The sequence below is a fragment of the Lepidochelys kempii genome, chromosome 21 (genome assembly GCF_965140265.1).
Source record: "Lepidochelys kempii isolate rLepKem1 chromosome 21, rLepKem1.hap2, whole genome shotgun sequence".
NCBI lineage: Eukaryota > Metazoa > Chordata > Testudines > Cheloniidae > Lepidochelys > Lepidochelys kempii.
In genome coordinates, this window is record NC_133276.1 from 3,627,693 (window position 1) to 3,646,157 (window position 18,465).

General features: G+C 44.9%; 2 protein-coding genes and 1 long non-coding RNA gene across 12 annotated transcripts in view; 1 reads left to right on the plus strand and 2 right to left on the minus strand.

The window, feature by feature from the left end:
• Nucleotides 1–632: 632 nt before the first annotated feature.
• On the plus strand, nucleotides 633–3,982 carry C21H1orf74 (chromosome 21 C1orf74 homolog). 2 transcript variants are annotated; one of them, XM_073320379.1, is made up of 3 exons: nucleotides 633–675; nucleotides 865–1,116; nucleotides 1,333–3,982. In XM_073320379.1, exon 3 carries the CDS (start codon nucleotides 1,463–1,465, stop codon nucleotides 2,261–2,263), a length of 801 nt encoding a protein of 266 aa, XP_073176480.1. In that variant the 5' UTR covers nucleotides 633–675; nucleotides 865–1,116; nucleotides 1,333–1,462; the 3' UTR covers nucleotides 2,264–3,982. The 2 variants fall into 2 exon arrangements, with proteins under 2 accessions (XP_073176480.1, XP_073176478.1); XM_073320377.1 differs by having other exon boundaries at nucleotides 865–3,982.
• The window catches only part of TRAF3IP3 (TRAF3 interacting protein 3), a 28,690-nt gene continuing 13,524 nt past the window's right edge, over nucleotides 3,300–18,465 (minus strand). For 5 of the 9 annotated variants that reach the window (XM_073320372.1, XM_073320371.1, XM_073320370.1 and 2 more), the window contains 10 exons: nucleotides 13,454–13,525; nucleotides 12,893–13,033; nucleotides 11,437–11,574; nucleotides 10,595–10,730; nucleotides 9,618–9,680; nucleotides 7,866–7,925; nucleotides 7,109–7,257; nucleotides 6,093–6,272; nucleotides 4,352–4,465; nucleotides 3,319–3,879 (listed from right to left, as the gene is read on the minus strand). In XM_073320372.1, coding sequence (XP_073176473.1) covers nucleotides 3,796–3,879; nucleotides 4,352–4,465; nucleotides 6,093–6,272; nucleotides 7,109–7,257; nucleotides 7,866–7,925; nucleotides 9,618–9,680; nucleotides 10,595–10,730; nucleotides 11,437–11,574; nucleotides 12,893–13,033; nucleotides 13,454–13,525 — 1,137 coding nt within the window. In that variant the 3' untranslated portion in view covers nucleotides 3,319–3,795. Of the gene's footprint in view, nucleotides 3,880–4,351; nucleotides 4,466–5,945; nucleotides 5,988–6,092; nucleotides 6,273–7,108; nucleotides 7,258–7,313; nucleotides 7,569–7,865; nucleotides 7,926–9,617; nucleotides 9,681–10,594; nucleotides 10,731–11,436; nucleotides 11,575–12,892; nucleotides 13,034–13,453; nucleotides 13,526–18,465 lie in introns of those variants that run through there. The other 4 variants (XM_073320373.1, XM_073320374.1, XM_073320375.1 and 1 more) reach the window with 4 other exon arrangements.
• On the minus strand, nucleotides 13,803–18,461 carry LOC140901469 (uncharacterized). The gene is made up of 2 exons (XR_012155861.1): nucleotides 16,723–18,461; nucleotides 13,803–15,108 (listed from the first exon to the last, which is right to left on the minus strand). It is a non-coding gene; the product is annotated as an uncharacterized lncRNA (long non-coding RNA).

Below are 18,465 nucleotides of genomic sequence, written 5' to 3' on the forward strand. Positions count from 1 at the left end.
CTAAGGTGCCACAAGGACTCCTGTTCTTTTAGCTTTACAGGGTGCTTCGGCCGGTGCTGGTTCAGTACTTGGCTTTAGTCTCTGACATGGTCACAGGACCCGATTCTGAGACAATACAACCCTTGTTATCAGAGCACCCCCAATAGGGGTCTGGGCTGCAGCTGCATCCGGGAAAGGTTTTGTTTGTTTTTTAACTTTTTGTTCCAAGTCTGGCGTTTCGTTTGCAGCAACGCACCGTCCCCAGACGTAGCTGCCATAGTTTGAAGCCCCCCTGCCGGGGCTATGGCCCTGCAGCCCGCTCTGGGGCTAGCGGAGCTGTGTCAGCAGCGGGCCCAGCTTGCAGGAGTGGCCGGGCCCAGCCTCCCGCTTTAAGGGCAGGCAGCGGGCGGGACTCGCCCGGCCGCTGCCGTGTCAGGCGCTGGGGGCGTAGCGAGCCGGGGGAAGCGGAAGCCTGAGCGCTGAGCCGGCGCCCGCGTCCCGCCCCTCGCTTCCCGCAGCGGAGAAAGCACCAGCCGGGCAGCGCGCAGGCGAGGCCGGGCCCCGCGGCGGGGGTGCACGCTGCCGCTCGGCCCCCAGCTGGCGCAGACCCAAGAGGAGCTTCCCCTTCCCCTTCCCCCCGTCTTGTGCACGCAGGCGGTGCTCGGCGCTGCGCTGGAGGGCCCTCTGGGGAAGAGGGTGGGTGTGCAAACTGTTCCTCAGCCTAGCTTCCTCTGGACGACTGGTGTTCAATGCTCTCTGCAGCCTCTTTCAGGGCGTGCAACGGGGGGTGGTGAATCCCCTAGTGTGATGCTCTGGCTGGGTTTTCATGACCTCTGTGGAAAAACATCTTTCATTTCATTTCCTCTCCGATATTCTTTGTTTCAGTTGGGAGCCAGGAGGAGAGCCTCGCCCGCCGGCTTCCTGCCACCACCAGCACGTGCGTTGCGGATCGTGGACCACGGTTTAGGAACCTCCAGTTTAAGGAGCCTGTATCTTATCCATGCCGCCCTAAACTTCGTGCTATTATTCAAGCTGTTCTCTTCAGTCGTTAAAACCCCTAATCCTGGAGTGGACTCTGTAAATTGATTCTAGAGCTTGATGGGATGGGGTTACATCCCAGAGACTCTTTGTTATAACGTAGGTAGAAATAATTTATTTTGCCCCTGCCCTGTGCAGGATAGATGGGGATTGAATGGCTGTTTATTTGTGCACACAAGGGTGAAAATGTGAGGATTTTGGGATATATTTGCTTTTGCAGGAATTAAAGATGGGGGAGGTGGGGGTGGAAATCTAACTTTCAGAAGCTCACAAATAAATTGGATCCCTTTTAAATGCTAATACTGTTTATTTCAGTATCTTTCAGGAAGTGACTTAGGGCAGCAGAAGTCTAAAGAAAAGTTGATTGTGGAGGTAGAGAGAACAGTGATTCACGATTTCACTCTGCATCAGCCATCTCCAGAATAATCCTGAAACTAGGGAGCAGATGGCAACGCCATCCTGTCAGTTGCTAATTGCAGCAGCTCAGCAGAACCTTAAACCAGGGAGGAAGAAGGGTTTATCTCCAGCTGGCTCCTTGCACCTGGCTGGGGAGATCTTAGCTGTAGCTTCTGGATTGAAACCTGCTCTCCTTTACGATTACAATTCAGTTGGAATAAACAAAATTGAGAACTACCTTCAGCAGATCCAGGGCATCGGCCTGACGAGGCATCGGCTGCACCTTCTAAATATAGCAGACAATGTTCTGATACTCAACCTGGAGAAGACAGCACTGTGGCTGGAAATGCTGTTACTCACAAACAAAGTGCCCTTCATTGATGTTTCAGCTTCTAGGATGTGTCCTGGCCGTTGTGAGCCAGAATACGTGGAGTCTATAAAAGGCCACATTGCTGAAATACTGGCTCATGTTAAAACACTGCCAAGTATCACATCTCAGGCCATCACTACCAGTGAGATCTTCTCTGCTGATTGGAATCTATGCACCATCTTTGGTGTTCTCCTGGGCTACCCAGCTTCCTATACTTTCACTGCCGAGGAGGGGTTTGACAACTGTTTGTCTCTGACCCCACTGAGAGTTTTTACTGTCCAGGCCTCTTGTTGTAGGATAAGTAAAGATCTCAGAGTCCGAATTTATTCCTTTAGTGTCCCAGAGAACCTGTATCTTGCCATGAAGGAGGGGCTGGATGCATGGAGTGGAAACCTGAAGGACGTATTTAGTGCACAGAATGACTTTGCAAACCTCTGTATCTCAACAGAGGTGGTTTCTCTAGCAGCTGTTGCTTTGTAAATCTAATTTCTTCATTTCTTATCACAGGTTTGGGGGGTGCTAGGCATGAAATCTAGAGGAACACTTAACACTCCCTTATGGACTAAGGTTCCCTCAGGAATAGCTTGAAACCACAGCTCACCCCCACACCTGGAATTTAGGGCCCAAAGCACTGGATGTGAAAGGTGACCATGTTAGATGCTGAATCTGTACTCGCCATGTCACTGGTACATGGAACACTTGCCTTTCCTGGAAGTGCACTTTGTGGATTCAGGCACCGACAGCTGGGTTGCAGGCAGTTCATGCAGGATGGATCCCAGTTGTAGGGTGTTCAACTCCTAAGGTTTGTCTACACTTATAGCACTGCTGTAGCACTTAGTGAAGACGCTACCTATGCCAATGGGAGAGCTGCGTAGGTACTCCACCTTCCTGAGAGGCGGTAGCTACGGCGACAGGAGAAGCCATTCTGTCGACATAGTGCTGTCTGCACCAGAAGTTCAGTCGGTATAGCTATGTTGCTCAGGGGTGGGGATTTTCCACTCCCTTGAGTGATGTCATTATACCAACATCAGTTCATAGTATGGACCAGGGCCTAGTAACCTGACTCTAATGGCACAATTGAACTCTGCCTTCCACATAGGCCTGTGGTAATTCCATCCCCTGCCCTACCACATCAACAGCAGCTCCTAATAGCAGTTTGACTAGAAGAATGAGCACAGTGACAGGAGTCAAGAAGCCATGGGTTCTAATCTCATTTTTTTCCTCTGGCTGCATTTGGGCAAGTGATTTCTCCCCATATGTGCCTTAGTTTCCACATCTGCAAAATGGGGATATTTACCTCTCAGAACTAGTGTGAGGATTAAAAAGGGGTCTATATTTGTATTGTGCTTGGAACGTGTAAAGTTTGATAAATATTACTACTTAATGCCCATGTTATCTAGTGTAACGCATCTACTATAGACCCTGCTTGTGCTAACAGCACAAATGTGTGTTTGCATTAAAGATACATACTGTTGTCAAAGCAATAGAACTCAGCTGTTAAAGGAATTTCAGTAAGTACCGGGCATTGACTTGGATTAACGCGGTATTGACATTTCACAATTTTTCTCCCCACACTTAATTAAAATATCAGCAACCTCTAGTGCTTTGTATGGATTGGAGGGGGGCAGGGAGGTGGAGAGGAAGAGGCTACAGTAATCAAGTAGGAGGTGACAAGGACCTGGACAAGAGCTGAGGTAGTCTAGGCAGAAAGCGAAGGGGTTGGGGGCAGGGTTTTGTGTCTCCTACTGAGTTCTGTCCTCGAGCTGATGCTATGCAATAAAACGTACGGTTGCTGCAGCAGACACACTGAACCTTTTCTCATATAACCTGCAATTAAAAATTAAACCAAGCAACAGGAATGATCTCATGGCATTTATTGGACCAGGGTGAATTTGTTGAGGAGTGAGACCAGCTCAAAAATATCCCCCCAAAAACCCTACAAAATTTTTATACATTACAGTGAAGAAAGTTGAGTCAGTTGCTGAGATGAGGTAATTGAAATGGACAGATTCTCAGGGTACAAAATTGGCTAAGAAAGCCGCCATGGCTGCTGCTATCACCACCAGTAGGAGAGGGATCCAGTGGCCACGTTGTCCCTGAAAGAGAGAATTAAATGTGTTGAGTGAATCAGTACACAACCAAAGGAAATTTTTAATTTAACATTCGGTGTAAAGACACAGGCGCTATCCTTCCTCCATTGCCCAGATGACATGACAAACCTCACCACCTTCTGCTCCAAGTGCAATGTGTTTCTTTGACTTTGCTTCCTCTAATATAAACACATAATGTGTATTTAAAAGAAAGACAAATCCTACCAAAACAAGACACGCCCATGGATCTGCTGCTCCTGGGGAGAGAAAGGAACCAACTTGACAGATGTGTAGTCATGTTGCTTAAAGCACTATTGGAAGGGGCTCAGACTGTACAGTGATGCGTGCAGTGTAAGAACCTGAGTGGAACAGAACTGAGAAACAACCACCCCACCCCAGCGTGGGGCTTGCAAAGGTATCAAACTGCTCAGGATGTTTGCAGTAGGTAACAGTGGACACAGTAAAAGCGAACTCCTACTTTTGACTGTTTGCTCTGGAACTGATTGAGCTCATCTCGGCACTGACGTAACTTGGTCATGCAGGAGCGGTACTCATCGCTCAGGGCCTCCAGCTCAGAGCGGAGATCTGCGCACTGGAAACAAAGCAGACAAGCGTTAGGAAATGGCCCACGTATACCAAGAATTTGGCAGGTCTCGGTGAAGGTCCCAGTGCAACAGAGCCCATGTAGTGGAGAGTGATCTTCCCTCCCCCCCCCCTAGTATTGTGACATCTAGGGCAGGACAGCAGTTTATTGTTAAGAGGAGCCCAAGGGAAGCACATGCTGCCTCTGTCTGCATATTACCTCTCCCGGGGTCTTTAGCCTATAGTGCTAGTATGCTGGCATCTTTCAGCAGCACTCAAGTCATGTGGGACAAAAATGTAATATTTTCCCCCACCAAAACATAATATACTTAATCCCATCCTAGTGCCTATGACAGCAGAAGAGAAAGTCCCCAGGCATGCAACTGGCTCCTTATAGGTAAACCCCTTGCCCCCACGCAGAGCTTTACCGGCTGGAAGGTAGGAACAAAATCAGTAGGACTGAGTAAGAAGCGGGAGGGAAGGGAAAGGCATCACACAGGAACAGCCCCTTCCCCCAAAACACATCTTCCTCTGTGCCTGACTGGTCATTATTAGCTCTCTCCAAAACTTTTTTCCTCCCCAGCATGCCTTGGGGGAGTGACCCTTTAAATTGGGCAGTGTCAAACAGCTGCAGCCCTAAGATGGCTGTTTTGGAATGGGCTGCTGCTGACTGCATCTCGCTTTCTTCCAGCAGGTGAGAGTGGCTGTTATATTTTCCCTTTTCATTTTGGGGAGGGGAAGTTGTGCTTTCAGCAGCTCCCCCAAAGCACTAAGGTTCTGGCTGGGGGGCACTGTTATTACCTATGGAGACCTCCTAGTGTTTGTGTGTATTCTGTGTTAGTTGCATTGATGTTTGTGGCAATGCATAGCAGGTCAGGTGTGCCTAGGGCTGGTCAGATTGTTTTGAGGCCGCATTGTATGAGGAGTCCATGGTCTATGCAAGGTGCACTGCAAGTTTCCTGATGGTGCACAGTACTGTATGTAATGTAGCCCTGTAAAAGCTGTTGGCAAAGGAAGAACTTTGTGTGTTCTAGCCAGTTCCTGCTCTCACCTGTTTCCTTTAGATTTAATGCTATTTTGCACTCTCCCTGCCCCCAGCTGATTTAGATCCAATTTGCAATGTCTGGTGCTTGTAGTCATTGAAGGTTTCAGAGTAACAGCCGTGTTAGTCTGTATTCGCAAAAAGAAAAGGAGTACTTGTGGCACCTTAGAGACTAACCAATTTATTAGAGCATAAGCTTTCGTGAGCTTATGCTCTAATAAATTGGTTAGTCTCTAAGGTGCCACAAGTACTCCTTTTCTTTTAGTCATTGAAGGAGACCATGTGAGTTCAGTAAGACACTCTGAGCCCTAAAGGTAACTCTGAGTTCCATCGGCCACAGAGAAGGGTAAATGCCTATTTGATAAATTCCTGTGTATAAGTCCCTTGGTGCCTAGGTATTTTATAGGCACTATTATTAGACAGTCAATAAAGAAAGAAAAAGCCTCACCTCTCCCTCCCCACCCAAACAACTCCTCCCAAGGGTGTGGGCCTGATGAGGACATAAAGAAATAGGGGAAGAGAGATTAAAGCAGAGCAATTAAATTCCCCAGAGCCACAATTCCCCAGGCCTCATTTTAATTGTCTGATCCTTTACCTTCCAAGTACTGGAGCCACAGGTGTGTTTGGGATGAGCAGCGCGTAACTGCCCCACTGGCAGCTGCCAGGGGCTTCTGAGTGCAGAGGACAGACTGGCAGAACATCTCTGTGGTTCTGGGGGAGCCCGCTGAGACGATAACTGTGAGGGGTAGGTGTGTGCTCCCCGTAACAGCGCTCCCTAGGGGTATCTAGCATCAGTGGCATTGCTAACACATGCTTGTGCTTACGAAACGCTAATTCTAGGGGTCTACCTGTCCCCCACGCGGGTGCATACAGGTCCCTTGTACCCTCTCTGCTCCCTGAACCCCAACCACTCTGTCTCTGTGTCTGCTCCCTGTGGCGCTGCCCTGTGCGTGTGCTGTCATGTGGTGAGCCGCGTGCGGGAGGGACTTGTCGTCCAACACTGCTCCTGCATCCCACAGCTCTGTGCGCACTTAATTTTAAAATGTGCCTTCGGGTATTTTCTCTTTACTGATTCCCTTTGGTGAACATAAACTGTGTTTCTATCATTCTCTTCTTTGCTCCAGGAGGTAACAGCGTCAAAGGAGCTGGCTTGGCGGGAGGGGCGGGGAAGTCAATGGTCTGGGAAGATGGGTACCAATGTTATGTTTTATTTTGATAGCCCTGAGCTCCTCTATGTACAAGATTGACCTGCAGTATTTAACTCGCATGCCAACATACATTTCAGCTTCTGCATGGGAAGGTTTTATTCGGGGTATGAAATATTTTGTGACTTTAAGGCTATCTGTGTAAAGGGCTTGCTTCGAGGTCACTGCATGACTATTCTTCCACCTGGAAATACTTAGAGGAAACCCAACGGGGGGTTTAGTTGAGGTCAGACTCAAAATGTAGTGACCGTGAGTCTCCAGTTACAGAATTAGATGCTATTTGTATGGTTATTCCTAAAAATCATCACACACCATTTTTATTTCTGCCTTGGAAGCCTTTAAAAATAGCAATTAATCTCCTAATGAGAACACTGAATCTCATTAACGGATTGTATCACCTCCTCACCTCCTTTTCCTTTGCAATGAGCTGGGCTGTCCTCTTTTGCACCTGGTCCTTCAGATTTTCCTCTCCCTCATGGTCAGGATGCTTTAACAAAGCATCTTGTTTTTCTCTGACTGGACTGGGGGGTTGGAGCTGCATAGTTAAAACCTGATCTAAAAAAACAGCCAGACTTCCAATGAGAAATGAGTCCAGGCTTTTGGTCAGCCTCTTCATTGTTCTACAAGTTGATTATCTTTAACTTTGTACACTTAAACATGTATTCAGCTGCTAAGCAACTGGAAATGAATGCAGGACATGGCTTAGTTGTCTTACTGCTCGGTTGTGCATATGAGTTAGAAATATTTATTTTTAAAACAATTATTAGGTGTTTGATAGTAGTCTGGCAAAGTAAGCTACCTTTGGTGGGGAGGGGGGTCAAAACTCCCCAGTCTTTGATGATGATTTTCTTGGTGTGCAGGGGTAGCTGAAATTGGAGATGTGGCATATCAAGTAAACAATGACTGGCATGGCCTCTGAAGCAGAAGTGTTGAAATCAAATCAATTTATTGTTTAAGGCATTTGCCATCACAGATACATGTATTTGTATATAGTGAGGCTAAATTTTGTATCAATTAGGAATACATAGCAACCTGTTATGAACAGTAGAATTGCTTTACGCTAAACAGATAAATCGATTTCACTAGAAGTTACTGTTTAACCTTTTCATGTGAGGTTAGAAGCATAATGGTTGTCTAGAGTCTGAGTTACAAAGTTTTCTGACCTTTTCTTCCTACCACCTCTTCCTGAGCCTTCTGCTCCTTGGACTGGTTCTGTAACTGGTCTGCAAATAGAATAAGCCACTATTATCACCCAAATTATGTACACAAATCAGTTTCATTATGGGCATTTCTTCTTTCTCTTCTAATCTGCCCATTCTCCTATCTCAGCCCTCCTTGTTTGTTTTTAGTTCACTGTAAACTGGTTCTACTGTGTGGGTGGTTTGACTCGCTTTATTCATACAATTTCTTGGAAAATTCTGCCACCAGTTATACCCAAGCTACTCTGCTAAAAGCCCAGGGGGTTGTATGGCTATCCCCTAAGACAGAAGAGTTAGGTCTGTTGTTGCTGTTATAAAAAAAAATACCCAAACAGATGCTGTGAAGTCTGGACAGATTTACTCTGAAAGGCAAAATCTTATTTGCCTATGATTATTGAAGATAGCATGCCTTCCTTCGCAATGTACAGAGAAGTGCAACAGTACCTGTCAGCAACTTCACTGGCTCCCCCACTCAGTTCAGGACCCAGTACAAAATGATTCTCCATGTCCAAGATTTTTAAATGACGTGATTTGGGGCAATCAAGCTGAGAGATCTTAAAGAGAGCAGATTTTCAAGAGGCAGGTGCCAAGCACTGTCTGAAAATCAAACCTCTTTAAGGCATCTCAGGTTGTGCACCCAAGAAGTCAGGCTGTCAGAGTGACTAGTCACTTTTGAAAATCCAGGTCCTTGTATTTTAAATGCTCGGTGGTCTTGCTCCAGCCACTGCTATCTGCGTGTCTCACGCCTCATCCTTCTCCCCTTCTCTCTAGCCCCAGTGTCCTGTTAACAGTATCCAGATTGTGTTAACGTGAGAGCCGTCTCCTCTGACTCTTCTGTTGTCTGAAACAGCTTCCCTTTTGCCCACTCCACTGTATCTCCATCTCTTTTCCAGTGTCCGGTGAAAACAGTCTCCTCTGCCCTCTCCTGTTGTACTTTTTCTCCCTCTGCTAATATTTAACTCTAAGACAATCTGGGATAAAGTCTGTGTCAAAGACACACTGTAAAATGAGGTTGTGTTGTGCTAATAATGATCAATGCCAAGTGCTGGTGATGTGCCTAGTGGAGATGAGCAGGCTATGGGGGGGGGGGGGGAGGGGAGGGGTGTCTTTCATGCCCTCCCTCCCTCCAGATCCCTGGATTTTCTGTTTGCAGAATCAATCAGCTGAGACCTTCTGATAACCTGGTCACCTTTAGAGCCAATCACAGTTGCTCTGGGTGATGGGTAAACCTGCTTTTATATAACGAATAGGAAAGACAATCCCATCAGTCTCTCATAATGACAGGTTTCAGAGTAGCAGCCGTGTTAGTCTGTATTTGCAAAAAAGAAAAGGAGGACTTGTGGCACCTTAGAGACTAACCAATTTATTTGAGCATGAGCTTTCGTGAGCTACAGCTCACTTCATCAGATGCATTTTTCCACTACAGCTCACGAAAGCTTATGCTCAAATAAATGTGTTCGTCTCTAAGGTGCCACAAGTCCTCCTTTTCCATCAGTCTTTGTGCAGGGGAGTTTATCCATGAATGGAGAAGAATAGATGTAACTGGAGAAGGCTCTTGCATTTCCTTGTAAGGCGCATTTCACAGAGCAGTGGGCCTGACTCTTATCTTATCCATGTAAGCCAGGGTTCATGAGCTCACTGGGGTTAAGCTGCAAAGGCAGCGTCAGACTTAATGCATTTTAAAAATGCAGGCCTGTGCCCTGCAGTGCTACTTACTGCGCAAACAAGTGATTGTCACCTCCAGCGCCAGCTTTTGCTTTTGTTCATTTTGCAATTTACCTGAAATTAACAAATTAATTATTAGAAGTCAGGGATGACAAAAAATCTCTGAGGAAATCTCTGCAAGTGCTGCAGGTTTCCTTCTCTCCAAATTTGTACAACTTCTGTACAGTGGAATGAAAGGTGTTGAGAGCCTTCATGAGCTAATGTTTTTCCTTAAGACTCTAGCGATTTCCTGTTAATCACACATGCCCAAATAAATGCTGTTTAACCAGTGAAGGCAGCTTTACTGGTGCTCTTTACACTCTATTAATAATGCTGTCTGTTCTGGTTTTAGTTTAAATGACGGTTTGCAAGACTTAAATCCATTAGGTAGATACGGCTGCCATTAGTTTATCGGTCGTTAATTTTATTTGCTACACTTAAAATAGCCACATTAATAGTAACTGAATTTCAGGGCCTCTGTCTGAACTGCCACTTGCCAATATGATTAGCATTTATTTATGGCCTCATCATGCCCATCACTGTTCCCATGCAGCTCAAATGTTAAAGAATTTGTCAACAACCATGTGAGGTGGGTTAGTAATATCCCCATTTCACAGGTAGGGAAACTGAAGCACAAAGATGCAGTGACTTGCTCTAGACTAGAGCACACAGAGGGCCTGTGACAGAGCTGGGGATTCAACCCAGAGCTTTTGGCTCCCAGACCACCCTTTCTTTTGGAAAAGTCACTTGACCTCCTTCTAACTCAGTCACCCTAGGTAGAGAAAATTGGATAAAACTTAATCTAGGATCCCTACTGGAAACCAGAGTAGTCTTCCAAGCCTAGATGTTCAAAGTGCTTAAAGGAAGGTATTTTTTTATGTTGGGCTTTAACAACTGGGATTTTTAAAAAACGTATTTCCTGAAGGTAACCTGTTGGGGAGAAACCTTTGCCATTACTCATCCTGCTCTTCCCTTAGCAAAGTCAGTACCTTCCATTGCACTGATGTGCTCCATTCTGAGCTGGCTGTCTTCTTGTAGAGCCTCGAGTCTCAAATTGAGATCTTCCCGCTCACTCTCCAAGTTATACAGGGCCTGGTGGAGCTGCTCATTCTGGGTGTCTGCCCACTACATTCAGGAAAGAACCTCAGCATCAGGGCATTGGTTATAGAATTTATACTTAACAATTCAAAGGATACACAATGTGGGCTTGGCCGTCAGAAGTCAAAGTGAGCTGAGTGCTCAACAACTCTGAAAATCTGTTCCTGTCTGACTTGTAAATAGTAACACAGCATTGTTTAACCAAGAAATTAAAGGCCTTGTTTTCAAATTGGCCTGAATCTCTGGCCTGCATAGTTGTATGCTGAAGTTTTTGCACACCTAGAAACATGTGTTTCACTGTGTAATTGATTCCACTGCTACAGGAACCACTTGGCCTACAATTGCAATGCAGCCTCTTCTGAAGTGGAGTATGGTGGCTATTTAACAGTATGGAGAAATGCCACACAAAAGAATACTCTGTGCAACTCAGTCTCAAGGGGAATTCAGTTATTTGAACTCCATGGCTGGGACATCAGGGTTACAGTCATATGGAGCAGATGACATTAAATAGAAATGTAATGAGTTTATAGACATTTTAAACAAAGTTGCAGCCTGGGGAAAATCTTATAATCACCTAAATACTGTAATTTAGAAGAGGATACAGATAAAACCTCTGCCATAGTGGAGTTGTGTTTGAATTTAACCCATTCGTGATCATACATCCGTGGTCTCTGACAGCCTGACCAGAGCAGCAGAGGCAACAAGACAACCATACGGCAGAGAACGAACTTACTTGCAGTTGGTTCTGCAAAACACAGAGCTTGTTCTCTAGTTCAGTGTGCTTGGTGGCTGTCTTACTCCACTCTGCTTCTAATGTGTCATAGTGTTCTTTCCAGAGAGCACAGTCCTCTTCAGTGACTGCCAGGGTCCTCTGAAGAACAAAACAACACCCAAGACTCAACGTTGTTAGCTGAGGACTGATCTACACACCACGGTGCTGCACGGTGTGATTTTATACTGGTTTAGTTAAAACGCTGCAGCTCTTGTATCTGTTTAATGCCGGCTTTTATCTTGCACCTATACGTTTACAAGCACAAGCTCATCTGATAGAACCAGTGATGAACTCAACCCAGGCGCCCCGCCTTTAAAGATTCTCCATTCCCCTCATTGAAATGAACACAGCGCATCAAAATCCAAGCACGGAGAATCAGAAATCAGATTTTTGGTGTCATCTGTGAAGATTCCAGTCTGTGTAATGTGCTGAACTATGACACACCCCCCCCCCGCCCTGCCGCTCCACACACATGAATGTGTAGGGTTTGCTCTTTCAAGATCATACTCTGACAGCGCTGTCTCGAACACCTCTGGGAAATGCAGGGGCGAAGTAAGTTCTGTGCATTTGTAATATAACATGATGGCATTGCCCTGTTTTTGTGCAGTGAAGTAGCATAGAGACATATTAGAATACGGTGCTGCCTGATGGGGAGGGGAGAGAAACAAGCAGGAGCTTTTCACTCTGGAAGTTAAAGGTCCATATGACTGTACATACAAGAGGAGTGTTTAGTATAACTACCATGAGTTTGACATAGGGGATTACCTGAACTCCTGTGTGTTTCTGTACGTTTAAAACAGATTGTTTCTGTGCTGCTTTGTCGTCGTGTTTTGTTTTTTGGTGTTGAAAATGTTAATTTGTTCCCTGGCCCAGTGGACAAATGTGGCACAGGAGAACTCTCCTGGTGACGTTATTTGTTAGGATTTTGGTCTCAAAAAAGCCACACCAAAGGGCACCCATCCAGAGCTCTGGGTGCTCTGGATGTACATTTAAAAACCACAATAACATTGAGATTACAAACCATAAAGCTACCGAAAGCAGCAGCATTTCTCCTTCCCACCAGGTTATTTAATCACCCATCATTTGGCTCAGACAACTTAAATAACACCCCACACACACACGCACCCAAACTTCTTATGAGACATTGTATTGTTAAGTATGGGGCTAGAGGTTAGGGGGACAACCACTTTAGCCTTCATTCAGTAGTTAAAATATATTATTTTGCACAGTTGTTGAAGATGGTAAAAGGCAAAATCCTCTTCTCACTAAAGCCAAGGGGTTTGGGTCAGTGATTTCACTGGGAGCAGGATTGGGCCCAAACGTGATTGAACTGGCGGTGTGATTATACTTTTCATCAGCCTGAAAACGGGCCTGTCCCTCTCGCTCGGACGTCTGCTGTGGGATTCATGTTCCTCACCTGAGCGCTCTGTAGCTGCTGTTCTGCTTGGAGTTTCTCCTCCAGCAGCTTCTGCAGAGCTTCTCTTGCTTTCTGCTCGTAGGTCTGCTTTTGGTCCTCCATCTCCATCAGAATCCTCTTCACGTTGTCCTTTGAGTAATGCTTTAAAGAGACAACTGAACTGACAGTTGATTCAAATATTACCAATGGACTTTTAACCCACTGGTGAGAGACAAGCCTAGAAATTCAAAAAGATCCACCAGGTTCCAGTTCAGGATTGCTCTCTCTCTAATACATTCTCCACGGCTTTGTCATGATTCAGTTTTAAATGTCTCAAACACCGCTACCCTTGATGGGCTACTCCCCAGTCTGAGAGATCTCACTGGATCTGAGTATTAGCACGTACATGGATAAACGCATCAAGCTGCAGCAAACAACATAACAGTTTTTTGACTCTATTTAATAACAGCCTTCTGGAAAGTAAGACCTGACCTAATTAAATTGTTCTGTGTTTTTACTTGCATGCAAAGTTTTTCTTTCTATCTATTCTCTTTGCTTTTTTGAAAAAGTCACATACGTTACCTGGGCACAGGTGTGAAGCTGATTTTCAACGGCCCTCAGTTTACCCTTTAGTTTGTCTTCATTCAGCTGACCCTGGAAGAAATAATTGAGGCAAGGTCTGGAATACTGAATTACACAACAACCTCTGCAGTTTTCTAAGTGAATCCATCATACTTTTGCTCACTCATGTTTCTGATTTTTCTTCTGCTCCTAGTGTCATACCCAGGGCTGGCCCAAATTATTTTCAAAGTTTAAAGTTTCAAAATTTCAAAAAAAAGTGGGAAAAATTTAGAATTTCAAAGTTTTGAAAAAAGGAAAAAAAAATGAAACACTTGCAGTTCTTCCTCCCTCCCCTTTTTTCCCCCTAACCAGCTCTATCAATTATAGGAACGCAGGAGCGCTCAGAAAAGTTAAAGGCAAAGGAGACATATAGTTACTCTGGATGATTTGCTGAGTACTGTCTGTACTGAGAGCAGAACTGCCCTCCAGCCCACACACACAGCCTTGCTTTCTGCTTCATGATTCTCTCTTGCAACAACATTTTGGCTTACAGCTCCAGTGGGTGGCAGCATCTTGTCTCGTCAGCTTCCATAGGAAACAGATTGGGTTTGCATCACAATGAGCTTTGTTGGGGGTGGAGAGAGGAATGGGGAAACTGAGTCATCATATTTTTTTCCCAGTGTTGGTCAGGTTTTCTAGTTGGGTTTGTAAGATGCAGGCTCTATGCAAATCCAGGCAAGGCTTCTAGCAAAGTGCTTGCCTGGACTCTCGTCTTCCACCTCTGATCTGAAGGATGTCAGCACCACTGCCACTCACTACTGTGCGAAGCCACGCTTAACATCCATTGGGTTATTATTTAATATTCCTATCATGGGAGCATCCAGAGGTCCCAAGCAAAATCAGAGCCCTGGCGTGCTGGGCACTCTGTCAACACACAGATGTTTGCACATCCCAGCCCCAAAAGTGTAAAGTCCAATAAATCTAGCTGTCAGTTCCCATAACAAACTGGAGGCCAATTGTATTTTTTTTTTTAAAAAAAAGAGGGGGGTGGCAATTTTGAGAGATATTTTTAGATGCAAGATATTGGAAGAGACTTCATGCCAGATTCTACTGGCAGTCTTCTTAAGCCTGTGGAAAGTGGATGTAAAGCACTGTCTAGTCAGAGTGGTAGCATTTCTCACCCACTCTATACAGGTGTAAATGAGCATAGAGGGCCTGATGGGAGAATCAGACTTTGTCTATACTTGACAGGGTTTGCTGGTACTAGATTTATACCAGCAAACTCCCTCCTCCTCCAAGTGGAGATGCAGCTTACACCCGCAAGAGCACTTTGGTCCCTGTAACTTAGACCATTTCCCTAAATGGAGTAAGCTCTACTCTACAAAAGGACTCTTCTACCAGAATAGCTGTGTCTACACTGGGCTTTTGCCAGCACAGCTATGATGGTTACGTGTGGGGAAAAAAATCCCACCCATGACCAACATAGCTATGGTGGCAAAACTTAAACCTGTTGACCAGGCGCAGGTTGTATTTACCAGCCCAGAAAGGTTTGCTGAGAAGACACCACAATGCCCCCCTTAGCTGTTCATTCTCACAGTTACATTCGGGTTGTTCCTCATGTCTGAGCTCCCTTAAGATGACGGCTCACACTTCTCGCAGATCCCCGCCTCCACAGCCTGAAGGAGGCACAAAAGGGAGCTCAAAGTTAGTCAGAGGCCCAATGTTTGCAAAAGTGGCTGATTTTGGATGCCTCAATCCTTGGGTACCCCGGGGCCTTATTTTCAGAGACTGGATGACCTCAATTCTATGTGGAGTCAATAGAAGCTACGGATGCTTGGTTCTCTGGATCTGAGGTTGGGCTACCAAAAATTGAGACATCTATGGCCAGTGGCCACTCCAAAATACTTGGCTGCAAAATCCTCCCTCAGCTGCATCCCTGTTCAGCTGTCAGCGAATCACAGTGTTTTTTCTGCAGTGTCCTGGCTAGCCCATGATTGGTAGACTGTATCTGATGTTCCCTCCCCCTTTGCTTTTTTTAAACCTGTCATTTTCAATTCCTGGTTTAAAGAAGCAATTTTAAGCATTGTTTTTGGACTGCATTCCCTTTGCTCAAATGCCATGCCAAATAAAAGGGAGAAAAGTGATCCCTGAAAGTGGCAGCGAGGCAGTGGAAACAGTCTTTAAACTACACAGAAAATGTTCCAGACTTCCCAAGGTCAGACAGAATTTTTGGGGATGGGAAAAATATATTCAGGTGGTGTTTTTACACTTTAAAAGACAGGTCTAAAAAGTCATTACTGGTTACTGTAACAACATGAAACTTTGAGCTCTTCAGACGAAAGGAGTTAGCTAACTATTTTACAAACAGTATTTACTCTTTACAACAGCCCTGTTGTTATCCTGCTGCTTGCACATGAGGAAACAGAGGCACAGATAGGTTATGCGGGTTGCTGAAGGTTGGTGGCAGAGCTGGAAATAAAACCCAGAGGAAATGGAACCCTGCAGTCCTGAATATAGCCCCTCGGCCCAACTGCTAGATATATTCCTGTTGTACTGATGAACGCATTCATTATATTGGTCTAGATGCACCCACAAATATTAAGTAGGATCCTACAGGGATTCTCAGTGTAATTATGATCAGACCATTGTTGTACAGCATGATCACATTTTTCTTTTCCCTTCAGACTTTCTATTATAGGAGCTATTGATTCTAAAATGCTGCCTCAAGGTTTGGTGCCTCAGCTCGTTATGGAAACATAGCAATCGTCACCTAATTTGCTTTAGAGAGGCTTCCAGATGGGACCCTTAAGATAAGCTATTACCAGCAGGACAGTGGGGTGGGAGGAGGTATTGTTTCATATTCTCTGTGTATATATAAAGTCTGCTGCAGTTTCCACGGTATGCATCCGATGAAGTGAGCTGTAGCTCACGAAAGCTCATGCTCAAATAAATTGGTTAGTCTCTAAGGTGCCACAAGTACTCCTTTTCTTTTTGCGAATACAGACTAACACGGCTGTTACTCTGAAACCTTAAGAGTCTGGCAGCCTCATTTGCCAGCCGTGAACTTGCAGAAGCCCCTCTGAGCATTTTCCCACAGGCCTGTTTTCTTCATCATCTGTGCTAAACTATTCCCAGAGGGCCAATTTCTAAATATCATTTACTTTGTTTTCTCTGTTGGCTACAACCCCAGCAACAAATAAATTTTGATTGCCTCATGAAAGGCTAAAAGCAGAGGAAGCAGAGAAATCTATTTTCTATAGCAAAGACATTAAGAAGCAAAGTTCACCCACCTGTTTCTAATCTGAGGTTTCATGGCTACTTCCTGCCAGTGTGTGTGTCAGCGTGTTTTTTCCTGCTCATATTATATTTGTCAGAAGCATTTTACGGAGGAAGTCTCAAACCGCAGTACATCTTAACGCATTTTTTGCTCCATGTCACCCAATCGGTTGGCTCTTCTGCTCTGACAGAACTCTTTCAGATCTTTTTTTTTTTTTTAAGTCTAGTTCCAAATTAACATTTTTTTAACAGCAAATATTTTGCAATGTAACTTGATTTTAAATTTCTGTTTTAAAATTTGCTTTATGACCTAGTCCATAATGGCTTGTACTTCTCAGAAGTAATTGCTTAATGTCACCTCCAGGCTGCTGGTTAAAAATCTACTCTGGGTCAGCTGTATTCAGAAATTGTTACCATCTGATGCCTGTTTGGTGAGCCATGGGAACTAGATTTGGTGGGGTGGAGGCCCTAATTCAGCAGAACACTTAGGGGTGTGTTTGTTTAAGTGTTTTGCTGATTCAGGGCCCTGGGCCCCTGCTGCGGGAAGAGTGTCCATATAACACAAACTGCCGCCGCAGCTGGCTCTAGGTCGTCTCCTGATTGCTTGTCTCAACGGAGCGGCAAAGAAGTGAATAGACTTTAACTTCGAGGGGCTCCCTCTAACGTATATCAAGAATGGATTGAGATATGGTGTGTGGCAGAAGCTTGCGCTGCTGCTGTCTGTGTTGTATCTGTTCTGGTGGATAAACAGATATATTCAGCCTCCAGGATCGTGAGTCTAGCACCTTCACCAGAATGAAATTCTTTCCCATACACAGGTGGTTTAAACTGAGACGCCTGCTCCGTCTGGTTCTGGATTCATTCTTGGCACTGTTATTTAGCACCTCATCTTGGCATCTTTTGGCAGGAGAGCGCACAGAAACAAGCTGTTGCAGACCTTACCAAGGCTATCCCTCTTGTTAAAATCCCTCTTTTCCCCCTTTGTTTCTCTGCACAAAATGGGGTGGTTGTTTTTTTAAAAAAAACAATCCGTGTTTTCTCAATTGAAAAATGGCACTTCACTCTAAATGAAAAATTGCGTGAAAAAAATTCATTTTGGCTCAAATCATTTTTGGTCTCCCCTTCCCCACAAAAAATTGAAACAAAAGTTTGTTTCAAAGTGAAAACTTTTTTGGAGGACGGGGGGCAATTAAGATTTTTTTTATGGTCTTTTCCCCCCCATGGTCTTAGACTTTTTTCCTACTGGAAAAGGAGGAGAAACAAGAGTGACAGAAAATGGGGGAAAATCCTCAAAACTTTTAAAAAAAGAAACAGGAAGAGAAACATTTTTAGTTCAAAGCTTAATGAAAACTTACGTTTCATCCCAACACTTTTTGTCCAAAAGAATGAAGGGGAAAAAAATGAAAATGTCAAACAAAAAGAACGTTTCCATAACAATGGAGAGGTTTTTTTCAGCTGGCCCTAAAATGAAACAATATTGGAGAGGAAGGGCAATGATAGTCACATGCTAAATAGTTCTGAGCCCAGTCATGTCCCCTTGCAGCCACAGCTCAGCTTCAGAGCTATACCGTCTTCTCCATTAGGAGAAAAGGATCATCCCAGAATGTATTAGAAGACCAGAAACAGAGCTGGAATTCAGGTGGCAGAAATAAGCAAGACCTGATGGGGTTTTCCCCCTTGCAAGCATGGGACTCTGCCCTGGGAGATCCCGGCATAATCCTAAAGCCAACTAGAAGTACGCAGCGTAGCCATTTGGT